This window comes from Bubalus bubalis, chromosome 12 (genome assembly GCF_019923935.1).
Source record: "Bubalus bubalis isolate 160015118507 breed Murrah chromosome 12, NDDB_SH_1, whole genome shotgun sequence".
In the NCBI taxonomy this organism is placed as follows: domain Eukaryota; kingdom Metazoa; phylum Chordata; class Mammalia; order Artiodactyla; family Bovidae; genus Bubalus; species Bubalus bubalis.
In genome coordinates, this window is record NC_059168.1 from 4,290,140 (window position 1) to 4,306,432 (window position 16,293).

The 16,293-nt window shown below is 44.2% G+C and overlaps 1 protein-coding gene across 1 annotated transcript; it reads right to left on the reverse strand.

Moving 5' to 3' along the window:
• Nucleotides 1-7,177: 7,177 nt before the first annotated feature.
• On the reverse strand, nucleotides 7,178-15,233 carry LYG1 (lysozyme g1). The gene is given in 7 exon segments (XM_045162411.1): nucleotides 7,178-7,417; nucleotides 7,610-7,654; nucleotides 7,657-7,740; nucleotides 9,480-9,486; nucleotides 10,282-10,469; nucleotides 11,342-11,446; nucleotides 15,197-15,233. Coding segments are annotated over 7 exon segments (585 nt in total). The 3' UTR covers nucleotides 7,178-7,298.
• Between the last annotated feature and the right edge of the window lie 1,060 nt (nucleotides 15,234-16,293).

Here is a 16,293-nt window from a genome sequence, read left to right on the forward strand (position 1 = left end):
GTTTGGGTGTGGGCAGTGGATCAATGAGAGGAACAGGTCAAACATGCAGCGTCTTCACTGGCAGTGGGGAGCCTTCAGGTCTGGTGTGTGCAAAGGCCTCCGGTGACCTTTAATCAGGCCAGAGGCCCCTTGAGGTGCAGAGAGAGGAAGCGCAGGTTAGGCCTCAGCTGGAGGCTTTTTAATAATAAGTGTTCTTGTTTATCAACAAGAAATATTCATGACATTGTTAAGCACTTTATGTAAGCAGGTTATTAAAGGGCGCTAATGAATATTACCAATTCTGTTTTAAGCAGGTGTATATATAGTTATAGAAAATAAGCCAAGTTACATCTTCAGCTGTACCAGATCTTATAAGGTCACACTTCAAAGCAGCCACACTACAGTTACCCTCTGGGGGTGAGGGGAGCATCTCCACAAATATTGTCTATTATCATACTTTAAATTGGGTGAGAAAAGTCTCATTTCCCCAATTGAGATTGGTTGTCTTTTTCTCATTTTTTAAAATAGGATTCCTTATTACACTGTCATCTGGGTCCGAGTCTTTTGTTAATCATATGAAAACTAAAGAAAAGAATTGCTTCTCTGCAGAGATATATAAAAAAAGCAGAGATATCACTTTGCTGACAAAGGTCTGTGTAGTCAAAGCTATGGTTTTTCCAATAATCATGTACGGATGGAGCTGAGCACCGAAGAATTGATGTTTTCAAATTATGGTCCTGGAGAAGATTCTTGAGAGCCTCTTGGACTGCAAGGAGGTCAAACCAGTCCATCCTAAAGGCAGTCAACCCTGAATATTCATTGGAAGGACTGATGCTGAAACTCCAATACTCTGGCCACCTGATGTGAAAGAGGGGACTCATTGGAAAAGATCCTGATGCTGGGAAAGATTGAAGGCAAAAGGAGAAGGGTGATGCAGAGGCTGAGATGGTTAAATAGTATCACAGACTCAATGGACATGAATCTGAGCCAACTCTGGGAAATAGTAGATGAAAGAGGAGCCTGGCATGCTGCAGTCCATGGGGTCACAAAGAGTTGGCCATGACTGGTGATTTAGCATGCATGCCCACACACGTTACATACCTAATATTTATTTATCTTATAATGGAAGTTTGTACCTTTTGACTGCCTTCATCCTGGCCCCCCTCTCCACCGCACCCCCACCTATGGTAACCACAGGTCTGGAAATCTCTCTTTTTCTGAATTTGTTTGTTTTGAAGTATAACTAACCTACAACACTATGTTAGTTCCTGTTACACAATATAGTGATCCAATATTTCTATGCATTTCATACTGATCAATGCAATATTCTAGCTGTGATGTATCACCATACAAAGACAGTATATAGTTACTGACTATATTCCCCACACAGTGCACTTCATACTCACAGCTCATTTATTTTGCACCTGGAACTTTGTACCTCTGACTCCCCTTGTTCTATTTCTTTTCACCCACTACCCCTTCCCCCTCTGGAACACATAATTGTTATCTGTTTCTATAACTCTATAGTCTTTAAACAATTTTTTTTAAATTTTTTATTGGGGGCATAGTTGATGTACAACGTTGTTTAGTATAAGTGCTCTGTTGTGTTTTTCATTTGTTTATCTTTTTAGATTCCACATATAAGCAAAATAATGCAGTATTTGTCTTTCTATGTCTGATGTAATTCACTTAACATAATATCCTCTGGGCTTCCCAGGTGGTGCTAGTGGTAAAGAATCCAGCTGCCAATGCAGGAGACATTAAGAGACACAGGTTCGATCCCTGGGTCAGGAAGATCCCCTGGAGGAGGGCATGGCAACCTACTCCAGTATTCTTGCCTGGAGAATCTCAAGGACAGAGGAACCTGGCAGGCTACAGTCCACAGGGTCACAAAGAGTTGGAAACACCTGAGGCAACTTAGCACAGCACAGCACTTTATCCTCTCAGTTCAGTCTCTCAGTCGTGTCTGACTCTTTGCGACCCCATGGACTGCAGCACGCCAGGCTTCCTAGTCCATCACCAACTCCCGGAGCTTACTCAAACTCATGTCCATCAAGTCAGTGATGCCATCCAACCATCTCATCCTGAGTCCCCTTCTCTTCCCGCCTTCAATCTTTCCCAGCATCAGGGTCTTTTCCAAGGAGTCAATTCTTCACATTAGGTGGCCAAAGTATTGGAGTTTCAGCTTCAGCATCAGTCCTTCCAATGAATATTCAGGATTGATTTCCTTTAGGATGGACTGGTTGGATCTCCTCGCAGTCCAAGGGACTCTCAGGAGTCTTCTCCAACACCACAGTTCAAAAGCATCAATTCTTCAGTGCTCAGCTTTCTTTATAGTCCAACTCTCCCATCCATATATGACTACTGGAAAAACCATAGTTTTGATAGATGGACCTTTGTAGGCAAAGTAATGTCTCTGCTTTTTAATATTCTGTCTAGGTTGGTCATAACCTTTCTTCCAAGGAGCAAGTGTCTTTTAATTTCATGGCTGCAGTCACCATCTCCAGTGATTTTGGAGCCCAAGAAAATAAAGTCTGTCACTGTTTCCATTGTTTCCCCATGTATTTGCCATGAAGTGATGGGACCGGATGCCATGATCTTAGTTTTCTGAATGTTGAGGTTTAAGCCAACTTTTTCTTTCTCTTCTTTCACTTTCAACAAGAGGCTCTTTAGTTCTTCTTCTCTTTCTGCCATAAGGGTGACATCATCTGCATATCTGAGGTTATTGCTATTTCTCCTGGCAATCTTGATTCCAGCTTGTGCTTCACAGCCCAGCGTTTCTCATGATGTACTCTGCATATAAGTTAAATCAGCAGGGTGACAATATACAGCCTTGACAGACTCCTTTTCCTATTTGGAACCAGTCTGTTGTTCCATGTCCAGTTCTAACTGTTGCTTCCTGACCTGTGTACAGATTTCTCAGAAAGCAGGTAAAGTGGTCTGGTATTCCCATCTCTTTCAGAATTTTCCAGTTTATTGTGATCCACACAGTCAAAGACTTTGGCATAGTTAATAAAACAGAAGTAGGTTTTTTATGGAACTCTCTTGCTTTTTCGACGATCCAGCAGATATTGGCAATTTGATCTCTGGTTCCTCTGCCTTTTCTCAATCCAGCTTGAACAGCTGGAATTTCATACTGTTGAAGCCTGGCTTGGAGAATTTTGAGCATAACTTTGCTAGCATGTGAGATGAGTGCAATTGTGCAGTAGTTTGAGCATTCTTTGGCATTGCCTTTCTTTGGGATTGGAATGAAAACTGACCTTTTCCAGTCCTGTGACCACTACTGAGTTTTCCAAATTTGCTGGCATATTGAGTGCAGCACTTTCATAGCATCATTTTTAAGGATTTGAAATAGTTCAACTGGAATTCTATCACCTCCACTAGTTTTGTTCATAGTGATGCTTCCTAAGGCCCACTTGACTTCACATTCTAGGATGTCTGGCTCTAGGTGAATGATCACACCATCAGGGTTATCTGGGTCGTGAAGATCTATTTTGTGTAGTTCTATGTATTCTTGCCACCTCTTCTTAGGTCCATCCATATGGTCATAAGCCGCCCCAGGGAATGGGGTTGTCTCAGAAAATAAGAGTGGCCCTGGGAGAAATACATCCTACAGACAGAGTGTGAGCCATCTCAGAAGACAAGAGGCCCTGAAATGTGGGGTGGTTAGTTTTTACAGGTTGGCTAATTTCATAGGCTAACAAGTAAGAGGATTATTCCAACTATTTTGGAGAAGAGGCAGAGATTTCCAGAAACTGGGCCACTGCCCACTTTTTTCCTTTTATTGTTAGCCTCAGAACTGTCATGTCACCTGTGAGCATGTCGTTCCGCTGATGTATTTCAGTGAACACATAATGAGGTTCAAAGTCTACTGGAAGTTGATTTTCTGCCATCTTGGACCTCGTTGGTTCTAACCAGATTATGTCACATCCTCAATGGCTCTTTCATTCTTTTAAAGATTGTGCCCTGCCCCCTTCCCTCCTGTTTCAGAGTCTTGTTCTTTTCTTCTGGGGACACCCTACCCAATCTGCCTACAAGAGCTACCCTGGTGTGATTTCAGGACTTTTTTCACCCAACTGTTCTCATCGGGGCTTGCAGCCAGTGTCTCCCAGTTCACCTCCCGAGTGCCAGGGAAATGGAAATCTTCAAAGCTGTTTCCTGAGGGCTTCTCGGTCTTCTTATCCTGAGTGAGAATCCCTTCACTGGATTCAGGCTTCAGAGTGGTCTTGAAAGGCAGAGGGTTGGGAGACAAGCAGGAGGTGGCCCTGGAGGAGTTCAAGGACACTGGTGGTCACGAGTAGCCTCTGCATACCCCTTAGCACAGAAGGTAAGCACTCACGCAATCACCCGGTGTCTGCCCTGCGTCTGTACCTCGTGTGCACGTGTGGCTGGCTGCTATTCTCAACTCAGTTGTGTGATTTAACAGTTCCTGAGGGCAGAACCTCTGATACAGTGCTTCATATACGCTGAGACAAAGTTGTTGTTTAAAAAAAAAATTCTTGGTTGAAATGAGGACAGTTGTTCTAGAATGACCCTCTGTAAAGTGTTGATAGTTTCCTAGTGTGCAAACACAAGACTTAACTTAGCAGTGTAGTGTGTGGTCAGTGTCCTTGAGGGCAGCTCCAGCTGAGGAATCACTGTGTGTGTGTGCTAAGTTGCTTCAGTCGTGTCTGACTCCATGGACTGTAGCCCACCAGGCTCCTCTGTCCATGGAATTCTCCAAGCAAGAATACTAGAGTGGGTTGCCATGTCCTCCAGGGGATCTTCTTGACCAAGGATCAAACCCGCATCTCCTGCAGCTCCTACCTTGCGGGCAGATTCTTTACTGCTGAGCCACGGGGAAAGCCTGAGGAATCACTGTCTGGTGTCCCAAACAAGGGGAGAACTTAACTGAGTTGGGGGAAATTGGATGTAGAAGACTCTGTGGTCCACGGGAGGAGAGGAAGAAGTGAACTTACATGTCAGAAAGACCTAGGGTTAACATAATGTTGCAAAGTTCAAAAGTGACCCTCCTGAAACTGAAACTGCACATCAGAGTTTGGGTCTTGAACCCACTGTTTTTATTGAGTTGCCCAAAAAGGTTCATTTGAACTTTTTTTTCATTTGAAAAAAACTTTTTGGCCTATGAAGTTCAGGTTCTTTATGGCTCATCACAGAAAGAATTCATTGAGAGATGAGGTGGTAGCTAAGAAGTGGATTAATTTAGAAAAACACACATTGCATAAACAGAATGCTAACTGTATCAAAAAGTGAGAGCCACCCCAGTGCATGGGGTTGTCTCAGGAAGGGAGAGAGGCCCTGGGAGAAACACCCCACAGACAGACTATGGGCCATCTCAGAAAGCAAGAGGCCCTGAAATAGGGGGTGGTCAGCTTTTATGGCGGAGAAAGCAATGGCACCCCACTCCAGTACTCTTGCCTGGAAAATCCCATGGATGGAGGACCCTGGTGGGCTGCAGTCCATGGGGTCGCACAGAGTCGGACACGACTGAAGCGACTTAACAGCAGCAGCAGCAGCAGCAGCTTTTATGGGCTGTGTAATTTCACGGGGTAATGAGTGAGAGGGTTATAACAACTGTTTTGGAGAAGAGGCAAAGATTTCTAGGAATTGGGCCACTGCCCACTTTTTGGCCTTTTACGGTGGACCTCCGAACTGTCATGGTACCTGGGGGTACGTCATTTAGCTAATATATTTGAATGGGCATATACTGAGACTCAGGGTCTTTGTTGTTCAGTCACTAAGTCATATATGACTTTTTGTGCCCCCATGAACTGCAGCTAGCCAGGCTCCTCTGTCCTGCACTATCTCCCAAAGTTTGCTGAAATTCACATCCATTAGTTAGTGATGCTATCTAACCATCTCATCCTCTGCTGCTCCCTTCTCCTTTTGCCTTTAATATTTTCCAGTATCAGGGTGTACCAGAAGTAAAATGTTCACACTCTTGGACCTAGTTGGTTCTAACTAGTTTTTGTTATATCCCCAATGACTATGTTATTAAAAAAAAAAAAAATTGTGCTTTGCCACCTTCCCTACTGTTTCAAAGCTATTCCCCCCAGCCAGATGGGTCTGGCCACCCTCTTACCCTTTTTCTCAATAAAAGTTTTCAATAAAATTTTGAAACTATGAATTTTTTCAAAGAAATCAGTGATAGGGTTGCCAGACACAATAACCAAATGCCCGGTTATATTTGAATTTCAGATAGACAACGACTGTTGTTCAGTCACCAAGTCATGTCCAGTTCTTTGTGACCTCATGGACTGCAGCACCCCAGGCCTTCCTGTCCCTCACCATCTCCTGGAGTTTCCCAAGTTCATGTCCATTGAATCGGTGATGCCATCCAACCATCTCATCCTCTGTTGCCCTCTTCTCCTTTTGTCTTCAATCTTTCCCAGCATCAGGGTCTTTTCCAATGAGTCAGCTCTTCGCATCAGGTGGCCAAAGTACTGGAGTTTCAGTTTCAGCATCAGTCCTTTCAGTGAGTATTCACGGTTGATTTCCTTTAGGATTGACTGGTTTGATCTCCAAGGGACTCTCAAAACTCTTCTCCAGTACCACAGTTTGAAAGCATCAATTCTTTGGTGATTGGCTCTCTGCCTTCTTTATGGTCCAATTCTCACATCCATACATAACTACTGGAAAGACCATAGCCTTGACTATATGGGCCTTTCTGGGCAAAGTGATGTCTTTGGTTTTTAGTACACTGTCTAGGTTGTGTTCCAAATATTGCATAGGACTTGGACTAAAAAAAAAAAAATCATTTATCTGGAATTCAAATTTAACTGGAATCTAATATTTTTATTTCCTAATCCAGCAATGCAAGCCAATGAGGTACAGGAAGCATTTAATGGAAATCCACATCACAACTCATGCATATACACATGTATATGCATGCGTATATGCTCAGTCATATGCAACTCCTTGGAACCCCATGGACCGTAGCCTGCCAGGCTCTTCTGTCCATGAGAATTCCCAGGCAAGTATACTAGAGTGGATTGCCATTTCCTTCTTCAGGGGATCTTCCCAACCCAAGGACCAAACACATGTCTGCTGTGTCTTGGCAGGAGATTCTTGGCAGGTAGATTCTTTCCCACTGAGCCACCTGGGAAGCCCAATAAAAATACCTTTAAAGAGACACAGCCCTTTATTTACACACACATCAGACCACAAAATGCAGGTAATAATTCTTTAATGTGACTCACGTTATTTTGATGACATTCAGGCAAACTCAGATTCACAGTTATTGGCCTCATTGGCTACTTTTATTTGTGCAACGGCTGAGTCCGGCTACATGATAGGGATCTTGGGTTTGAGCTGAAGTTTTAGAAGCCTTGTCTCTTGAAGTACTTGGCTTGTGCAAGGACATCGTTGCAGAAGTCACAGCTCAGGTCCTGGCTGCTTTGGATGTAGCCAGCACCTCCCGTGTAGGCACAGAGTCCACCTAGAATTTGTGACGTTGGTTAATGCAGACCCCACAGCTTCTCACGTAGCAGGGTGCTCAGCAGTTAACTCAAATTCTCTTTCTGAGTTATTTTTCAGGAGGCAACTGGGGTTTGGGGGATTCGGATGCAACATATTACATTGCATTCCTGTTAATTTCACGCTGGGAAACCAACCCATGGGGAACACGCACCTCTCAGGTACTGGTCAGGGGTCTAGGTTGGGAACCTCCTCTGGGTTTTTTGATTCTTACAGTCAGGACTTCAGTCACTCGGGAAACCTGGGCCTCACTGATCCAGGATGTGGGACATAAAGACCAGGGTCCTGCAGGAAGAGAGGCAGTGGGTCTCACGGCTTCCTGGGATCAAGGCTACTTTTTCATTTCCCTTCTTTTTCTCTCTTCCTCCTTTGGCAGAACCATTGCCACCTTCAATCTCCCCAAGGGTAAATAGTAAAGCTACAAGTTGGGGCAAGGGCTTCAGGGTAATGGTGACGGACACAGCTGGAAACCAGAGGTGACACAGTGTGGGGACCAGTCTGATGCCCTCCTCCCATGCTGCAAACACAACTCCCCCCACCCCCAACAGGTTAGAAAGGGGCTTTTCTATCTGTACTCGTAACTCTTCTTCCAGATATTTGAACATCTGAAGCTATTTCTGACTTTTCTTAGACATCATGTGCATCTCACCATATGTAGGAGAAATGTCTGACTCTGGGGAGTTATTTCTTTATCTTCAAAGGAGATGGCTCATCCTTTTCCCAGGAATGAGATTTTAGAAAGAAGGCAGAACAGGGCAGGGGAAATGACGCAGGCGATAACATCACTAATGCTGTCCTCGGTCCCAGTTCTGCATTTTCCAGCTCCCAGGTGACTTTGCAGCAACGACTCTGTCCTTGCAAATCCACTTGCTAACTTGTAGAGGATGGATGACTTGTCTTCCCCGACCCCCTCCAACCCCTTCTGGGTGAGTCCCCAGATCAAAAGAAGATAAAGTATTTGAAAGGACCTTTAAATTGTCAAATATCACATACTTTGGGTAGCCTGTTTAAAGGTTGTTGAGGAATATGTTTTCCTGAAAGCTTAAATTATGACTGCAATACTTAAACGTTTCTCAACAACTAAAACAATAATGTGAAATACAGAGGAAAAAGCCTCATTGTCATCTTTGCCATCCCAGTTCCCCCAGCACAGAGTTAATTTAACAGTGGAATTCAACAGTTCCCTGAAAGGTTCTATCTGGTTGTAAGTGATACTGGTCAGAATTAGCACAAAAATGAAATTGATCTTCACAACTAAGAATTGTGTAGACAGAAGACAAGGGAAAGACAAATTCAATATTTGTTGAGAATCCACCAAATACCAACTACTTTTTCACATTGTTTCATTGAATCCTCATAATGATTCTCTGAGATTGCATTTTGTCTATGAGGAAACTGAGATCCAGGGAGAGTAAGTGATTTATCCAAGGTCACATGGTTACAACACAACAGAGCAAGAACTCAGTCTGTGGTCTCTCTCATGCACCATCACCTTATTGGAAATCCAGAATAGGGTATGGTTGAAGAAACTATGGTTCTAAGCAAGGCAGAAGTGCTGGTCCTATTTCTCAGGCAGGGCTGGGCTCTTCAAGCTCCAGGGAGCACCTTTCACTCCGTATTCTGTGAAACTGTGCTCCAGGGAAGCCATCAGCAACTATACATGTGAAGGAAATAAAAAGAGGGGAGGACTTCCCTGGTGATCTTGTTGTTCAGTCACTAAGTCATATCTTTGTGACCCCATAGAGCAGCACGCCAGGCTTTCTTCTCCTTCACCATGTCCCAGAGCTTGCTCAAACTCATGTCCATTGAGTCAGTGATACCATCCAACCATTTCATCCTCTGCCGCCCCCTTCTTCTCCTCTTCTCAGTATTTCCCAGCATCAGTCTTTCCCAATGAGTTGGCTCTTTGAATTAGGTGGCCAAAGTATTGGAGCTCCAGCTTCAGCATCAGTCCTTCCAATGAATGTGTGTGTTAGTCGCTTGTTTATGTCTGACTCTTTGCGGTCCCATGGACTATAGCCCACCAGGCTCCTCTGTCCATGGAATTCTCCAGGGAAGAATACTGGAGCGTGTTGCCATTTCCTTCTACAGGGAATCTTCCTGATCGAGGGATTGAACCCAGGTCTCCTGCATTGCAGGCAGAGTCTTTAACATCTGAGCTACAGGAAAGCCCCATTGAATATTCAGGGTTAATTTCCTTTAGGAATGACTGGTTTGATCTCCTTGCTATCCAAGGGACTCTCAAGAGTCTTCTCCAGAACCACAGTTTGAAAGCATCAATTCTTTAGCTCTCTGCATTCTTTATGGTCCAACTCTTACATTCATCCCTGACTACTGGAAAAACTGTAGCTTTGACTATACAGACCTTTGTCAGTAAAGTGATGCCTCTGTTTTTTAATATGCCATCTAGGTTTATCATAGCTTTTCTTTCAGGGAGCAAGCATCTTTTAATTTCATGGCTACAGTCACCATCTGCATTGATTTTGCAGCCCAAGGGAATAAAGTTTGTCACTGTTTCCATTGTTTCCCCATCTATTTGCCATGAAGTGATGGGACCAGATACCATGATCTTAGTTTTTTGAATGTTGAATTTTTTGAACGTTGAATTCCCTGGTGATCCAGTGGCTAAGACTCCATGCTCCCAACACAAGGAACCCAGATTCAATCCCTGGTCAGGGAACTTGATCCCACATGCTGCAACTAAGACCCAGCACAGCCAAATAAATAAATATAAATAAATATTTTCTTTAAAAATTAAAAAATGTGAAGGAACCCCTTGGGTTGTAAGAAGTGACATATGAGATATCATGACTGATGGCAGGTTACCTGTACCACCCTGACTCCATCACCCACACCGTCCACATTGGCCAGGACGTTGCTGCCGTGAGACCGCCTGGACAAGACACCAGCGATCACAGCAGGGTCCAGGCAGTACTTCTGGCCAACAGTACGTATGATATATCTCAGGAGGGACGGCGTGGCAATTTCAGCCAGCCTTTCAGAAGCACAAACTCCTACAGCAAACATAGAAGGCAGGAGGCAAGTTGAGGTGACTTGTGCAGAAACAGGAACTCAAGAGGAGAGAGAAAATACACTCCAGGGACCTGGGCAGTGGTCTAGGACTGAGAAGTCCAAGTTTGGGTCTGAAATCCTTGATGGCCATTCCTAGACCTGAGATTGTAATTCTCTTCCTTTAAACTTGAGTCACTATGCCCAGAGAGGTGGCCTTTGTGCTCCTCAGCTGAGCTCTCAGGTGCTGCTCTGGCCCACCTGGGAAATTCCACAGGCACCATTGGCCCCTAAGCATCCCAGAGGGACCCAGGAAAACCAGCTCCCATACACACAGAATGTGAGACAGAAGTTCTCCCAACCCTTCAAGGAGTCCCCGGAGAGTTTCCCTGACAGGTACGCTCACCCCTGCCCACCTTTCTACCCTAGAATGACACCCAGAAAGCATGTGAGCTTAAACTTTTAAGAAATAATGAGAAATGACAAAAGAAGATCAATACTAGTTTACCGGCTAGTCTATTTTACTGGTTTCACAAGCACTCTCATCCACCTTACAGTGGGTGCTGTACTTCCAGTGGGCACTCAGGAGAACTGAGTACTTGCTGAAGCCCCAGAACCAAGACACTCAGACAAGCTCTGTGGACCCCACATCCAGTACCCTCTTCACCACTCCAGCAGGTGGGGCTGTGGGAGGCAGCGGGGACCTGAAGGACATGCCAAAAGGATCAGCAGTGTGGGAAAGGACAGAGAGGCGTAGGGTGGCCTCCTGAGGGAGGGTCAGAGCCCTGTGGAAGACACCCTTGCTGAAAGGAGTCACCTTCCGAGAGAAAGAGGAAGAAGAGGAGGAAGGCAGGGTGGACAGAAAGATGATGAATACCGCAGAGGCTCAGGCCTTGACGCCTTCCGATGCCACAAGATGCCCCAGGGGTGTGGAGGGCCCGGATGTCTCCACAGCATCCCCAACTGCTGCTTTCCGATGAAGCTGCAAATGGAGCAAGCGCCAGTCTGAGACACTGGACTAGGAGTTCTAATCCTACTTCTGTCCATTACGAAGTGATATTAACAAAAATAACCGAACAAAAATCAGTGATGGTGGAAATCACGCAGCCATGGAAAGCATTCTGAAATTTACAGTATGGCGACTAAGTGATTACAGAAACTAGCGTCTCACCTCTTCCCCCATGGACTTGAGGAACAGCCAGAGTTATAAGCCTCACACACCTCTGGAGCTGAACAGTGCTGCTGGGTGGGTATCTTGGAATCAGAGCAGAGATCCTGCGTTGCCATAAGCTAGGCCTCATCTTGTGTCTTAGGTAAGCCCTCAGCTTCTCCCTCATACTCCTAACTCTGTAGTCTGGGGAGATACTTCTGCTTGCTCTGGAGAAACACACAGTGTGAAGCCTGATCTCCCTGAGAGCTCAACCCAGAGTCAAAGTGAAGGCACAGCTGGCAAACTGGACTCCGAGTTGGCTTCCCCTGCTCTAGGGCACACTTCTAGGTGGGAGCCTAAGACAGAAAAGAGGGGAGGATTCATTGTGAGGTCCAGGACCAGGTCTCTGCAGCAGGCTTCCTCTTCCTTCTTCTTCCCTTTCCTCTCTTTGCCCTTCCGTCTCTAACTCCCATTCTAGTCACTGAAGGGGCGAGCATTCCCTAGAATTTATAGTTCATATCAGGAGGGCACATGAGCCAGCAACAGAGAGCAGGAGACTGCCTCTTGACAGAATCATCTCACTGCTATCAGCTTGTAAGGACCTCCCATTAGATTACTCTTTTTTATTCATCTTTGACTAAATTGGGTTATGTCATCAAATCTTCATGATATGCAGATTTTGGGAAGTATATCTGTTGCACATCATCACCTGTGTACTGTAGGTTTGTGTGCTAAGTCACTCAGTCATGTAGTCAGGCCTGCAGCCTGCCAGGCTCCTCTGTCATGGGATTCTCCGGGCAAGAAAACTGGGGTGGCTTGAAGATCTTCCTCCAGGGGATCTTCCCAACCCAGGGATTGAACCTGTGTCTCTTACGTCTCCTGCATTGGCTGACGGCTTCTTTACCACTGACACCACCTGGGAAACCCATTGTAGGTTTATGTAAATGCATTTTAAAGTTCTGTTTTCTTATTAAGAACTTCATGGGGTTGACATATGAAAATACAGGTATTTTAGAATAAATACTACTTTAAAAACTTTCAGTGAGCAACCTAAGAGAAATGAGGAAATGAAGTGACTTGATGTTTTATTAGTGTACTAAAAATTAAATAAGCCAACATTTTCTTGTTTATTTTTTAATCAGTGCACTTTTATCTTTATAACTGGTGACAAATACCCTTAATAGTAGTTGGTTGTGCTACTCATTATTCCTGCCCGGTAGCCTCTTCCTAGTCACATTATATGATACGCTCCCCAAAGTTCCTTTTGTTTCTCTTGTAACAGTCTTTATTTTAAAGTCTAATTTGTCTGATGTGAATATTGCTACTCCAGCTTTCTTTTGATTTTCATTTTCATGGAATACCTTTTTTCATCCTCTCGGTTTCAGTCTGTATGTTTTCCTAGATCTGAAGCGGATCACTTGTAGGTAACATCTGTACGGATCTTGTGTTTGTATTCATTCACCCAGTCTGTGTCTTTCGGTTGGAGCATTTAATCTATTTATGTTAAAGGTAATTATCAATACGTAGGGCTTCTCTGGTGGCTCAGTGATAAAATAATCCACCTGCAATGCAGGAGATGCGTGTCTGTGGGTTCGACCCTGGGTCAGGAAGATCCCCTGGAGAAGGGAATGGCTACCCCCTCCAGTATTCTTGCCTGGAGGATCCCATGGACAGAGGAGCCTGGCAGGCTGCAGTCGATGGGGTTGCAAGAGTTGGACACGACTTAGCTACTGAACCACCACCACCACCGTGTTCTTACTACCATTTTGTTAATTGTTTTGGATTTGTTTTTGTAGCTCCTTTTTGTTCCCTTCCTCTTTTGTTCTCTTCTACTGTGATGTTATGTTTAGATTCCTTTTTCTTTTGTGTGTGTGTACCTGCTGTGGATTTTTGGTTTGCAGTTACCATGAGATTTTGATACAGCCGTATATAAACAAGATTGTTTTAAGTTGCTGTCTTCTAATTTCAGATGCATTGCCAACATCCTGCATTTGTGCACTCCTTTTCTCACACTTGCTGGTTCTGATATCATCTTTGTGTACAGGTGATTTCCTACCTTTACTGTATGTTTGCCTTTACAGGTGAGCTTTTCTATTTGTAATTTTTTTTTTCTAGTTGTGGCCTTCTCTTCTCCACCTAGAGGAGTTCTTTTAGGATTTGTTGCAAAGTTGGTTTGATGGGGCCAAATTCTCTTGTCTGTAAAGCTTTTGATTTCTTTGTTTGATCTGAATGAGAACCTTGCTGAGTAGAGTATTCTTGGTTATAGTTTCTTCCCTTTCATCACTTTAAATATATCGTGCCTTTCTAGCCTGCAGAGTTTCTGCTGAGAAATCAGCTGATAATCTTATGCAAGTTCCCTTGTACATTATTACTATTCCCTTGTTGCTTTTAGTATTTTTTCTTTGTCTTTAATTTTTGTCAGTTTGATTACTATATGTCAGCAGCATACTCCTCCATAGACGCTGCTATTTCTGGACTTGGGTTACTGCTTCCTTTCCCATGTTAGGAAAGTTTTCAGCTATTATCTCTTTAAATATTTTCTCAGGTCCTTTCTCTTGCTCTCTCTTCTCTTTTTAGGACCCCAATTATGTGAATGTTTATGCATTAAATGTTTTCACAGAGATCTCTTAGACAGTTCTCATTTCTTTTCATTCTTTTTTCTTTATTCTGTTCTGCAGAGGTGATTTCCACCATTCTGCCTTCCAGCTCATTTATCTGTTCTTCTGCCTCAGTTATTCTGCTATTGATTCCTTCCAGTGTATTTTTCATTTCAGTTATCGTATTGTTCACCTCTGTTCGCTCTTTATTTCTTCTAGGTCTTTATTAAACATTTCTTGTATCTTCTTGATCTGTGCCTCCATTGTTTTTCTAAGGTCTTGGGTCATCTTTCTTATCATTACTGTGAATTCTTTTTCAGGTAGATTGCCTATTTCCACTCACTCTACTTCAGTTGTTCTTCTGGGGCTTTATCTTGTTCCTTCATCTGGAACATATTCCTCTGCTCTCTAATTTTGTCTAACTTTCTGTGATTGCAGTTTCTGATTTGTAGGCTGCAGGAATGTAGTTCTTGCTGTCTGCCCCCTGGTGGATGAGGCTAAGAGGCTTGTGCAGGCTTCCTGGTGGGAGGGACTAGAGCCTGCCCACTGGTGGGTGGAATTGAGTCTTGTCTTTCTGGTGGTGGACAGGGATGTGTCAGGGAGTATAGTTTGTCGGACAGCTGTGTGCTCAGGACAACTTTAAGCAGCCTGTCGGCTGATGGGTGGAGCTGTGTTCCCACTCCGTTGGTTGTTTGGCTTGAGACAGCCCAGAATTGGAGCTGACCACCTGTTGGGTGGGGCCAGGTCCAAGAGGGCTCATGCCAGGGACTGCGACCACCAGTGTCCTTGTCTTCACAGTGAGCCACTCCCCCGACCTCCACAGGCGACCATCCGGTATTAGCAGGTGAGTCTGACCCCATCTCTGATGAGGTCACTGCATTTTACCCTGATGCCTGGTGTGCACGAGAACTTATGTACACCCTCCAAGAGTGGAGTTTCAGTTTTCCCCAGTCCTATGGAATTCCTGCAGTCAAACCCCACTGACCTTCAAAGGCAAATTCACCGGGGGTTCCTCCTCCCATTGCCAGACTCCCAAGCTGGGGACCCTGACATGGGCTCAGAATTTTCATTCCGGGTGAGAGAACTTTGGTGGCGTGATTCTTTTCCAGTTTGTGGGTCACCCACCTGGCATGTATGGGATTTGATTTTATCAGATTATGCCCCCCACCATCTCACTGTGGCTCCTTCTTTGTCTTTGGATGTAGGATATCTTTTTTGATAGGTTCTAGCATTTTTTGTTGATGCCTGTTCACCAATTAGTTGTGATTTTGGTGTTTCCTTAAGAAGAGGTGAGCTCACATCCTTCTATTCCACCATCTGTCTCTGCTTCCCTAGTTTCTTATAGTCCCAAAATTCTTTGTATAATTTAAAAAAAATATTTCTTGAATTGGTGGGTCAAGAAAGAAAGGAATAAATGTAAAGCTGGCCCCATTTGAGAAATTTTTAAATTTCAGGTCTAGGGGAAAAAAAATGCTTCTCAAGACACTATGCTTCCTCTTTTTCTTTGTCAAAAAACATGACCTTTTCCTCTTTGCCCCAGTTGCAAGGAACCTTAGGACCAAATCTGAAATTCAAGCATGGCAACAATGTCAGCCTCAGTGGTTAACTGAATCACATCTCCTTGATCCCCAAAATGCTCGTTTTCTATTGAAATACATTAGTTTTACAGTGGTAAATCACCTTAATCCTCCTGTAGAAATATATGGCCTATTAATAAATTCAGTAAGTGCTTTTGGTGAAGGAATTTTTACAGAGAACAGTGAGCATTGTTCAATGGTATAGATTTAAAGTCTGGCCTCAAGCAATGCTGCTGTAGGCCCACCCCTCATTGTGGAGAACTCCCTCCCTTGGTGAGGCATCTGGGGACAGAGTGTGGATGGCTCACCAAGCCCAGGATTTGTTGAACAGCTTGGGGAAGAAAACTGCAGGTTTTTTTTTTTTTTTTTTTTTTCCCCACTGCAGCTTTAAGTATCAGAAATACCACTGTATTCCCATGCTTGTCTTTCCCGTCTCCGAGGTCATCTGGGAAAATGAAGCACACTCACCTGAAGGGACAAGGAGGCCCAGAGGCAGCCACAGCAC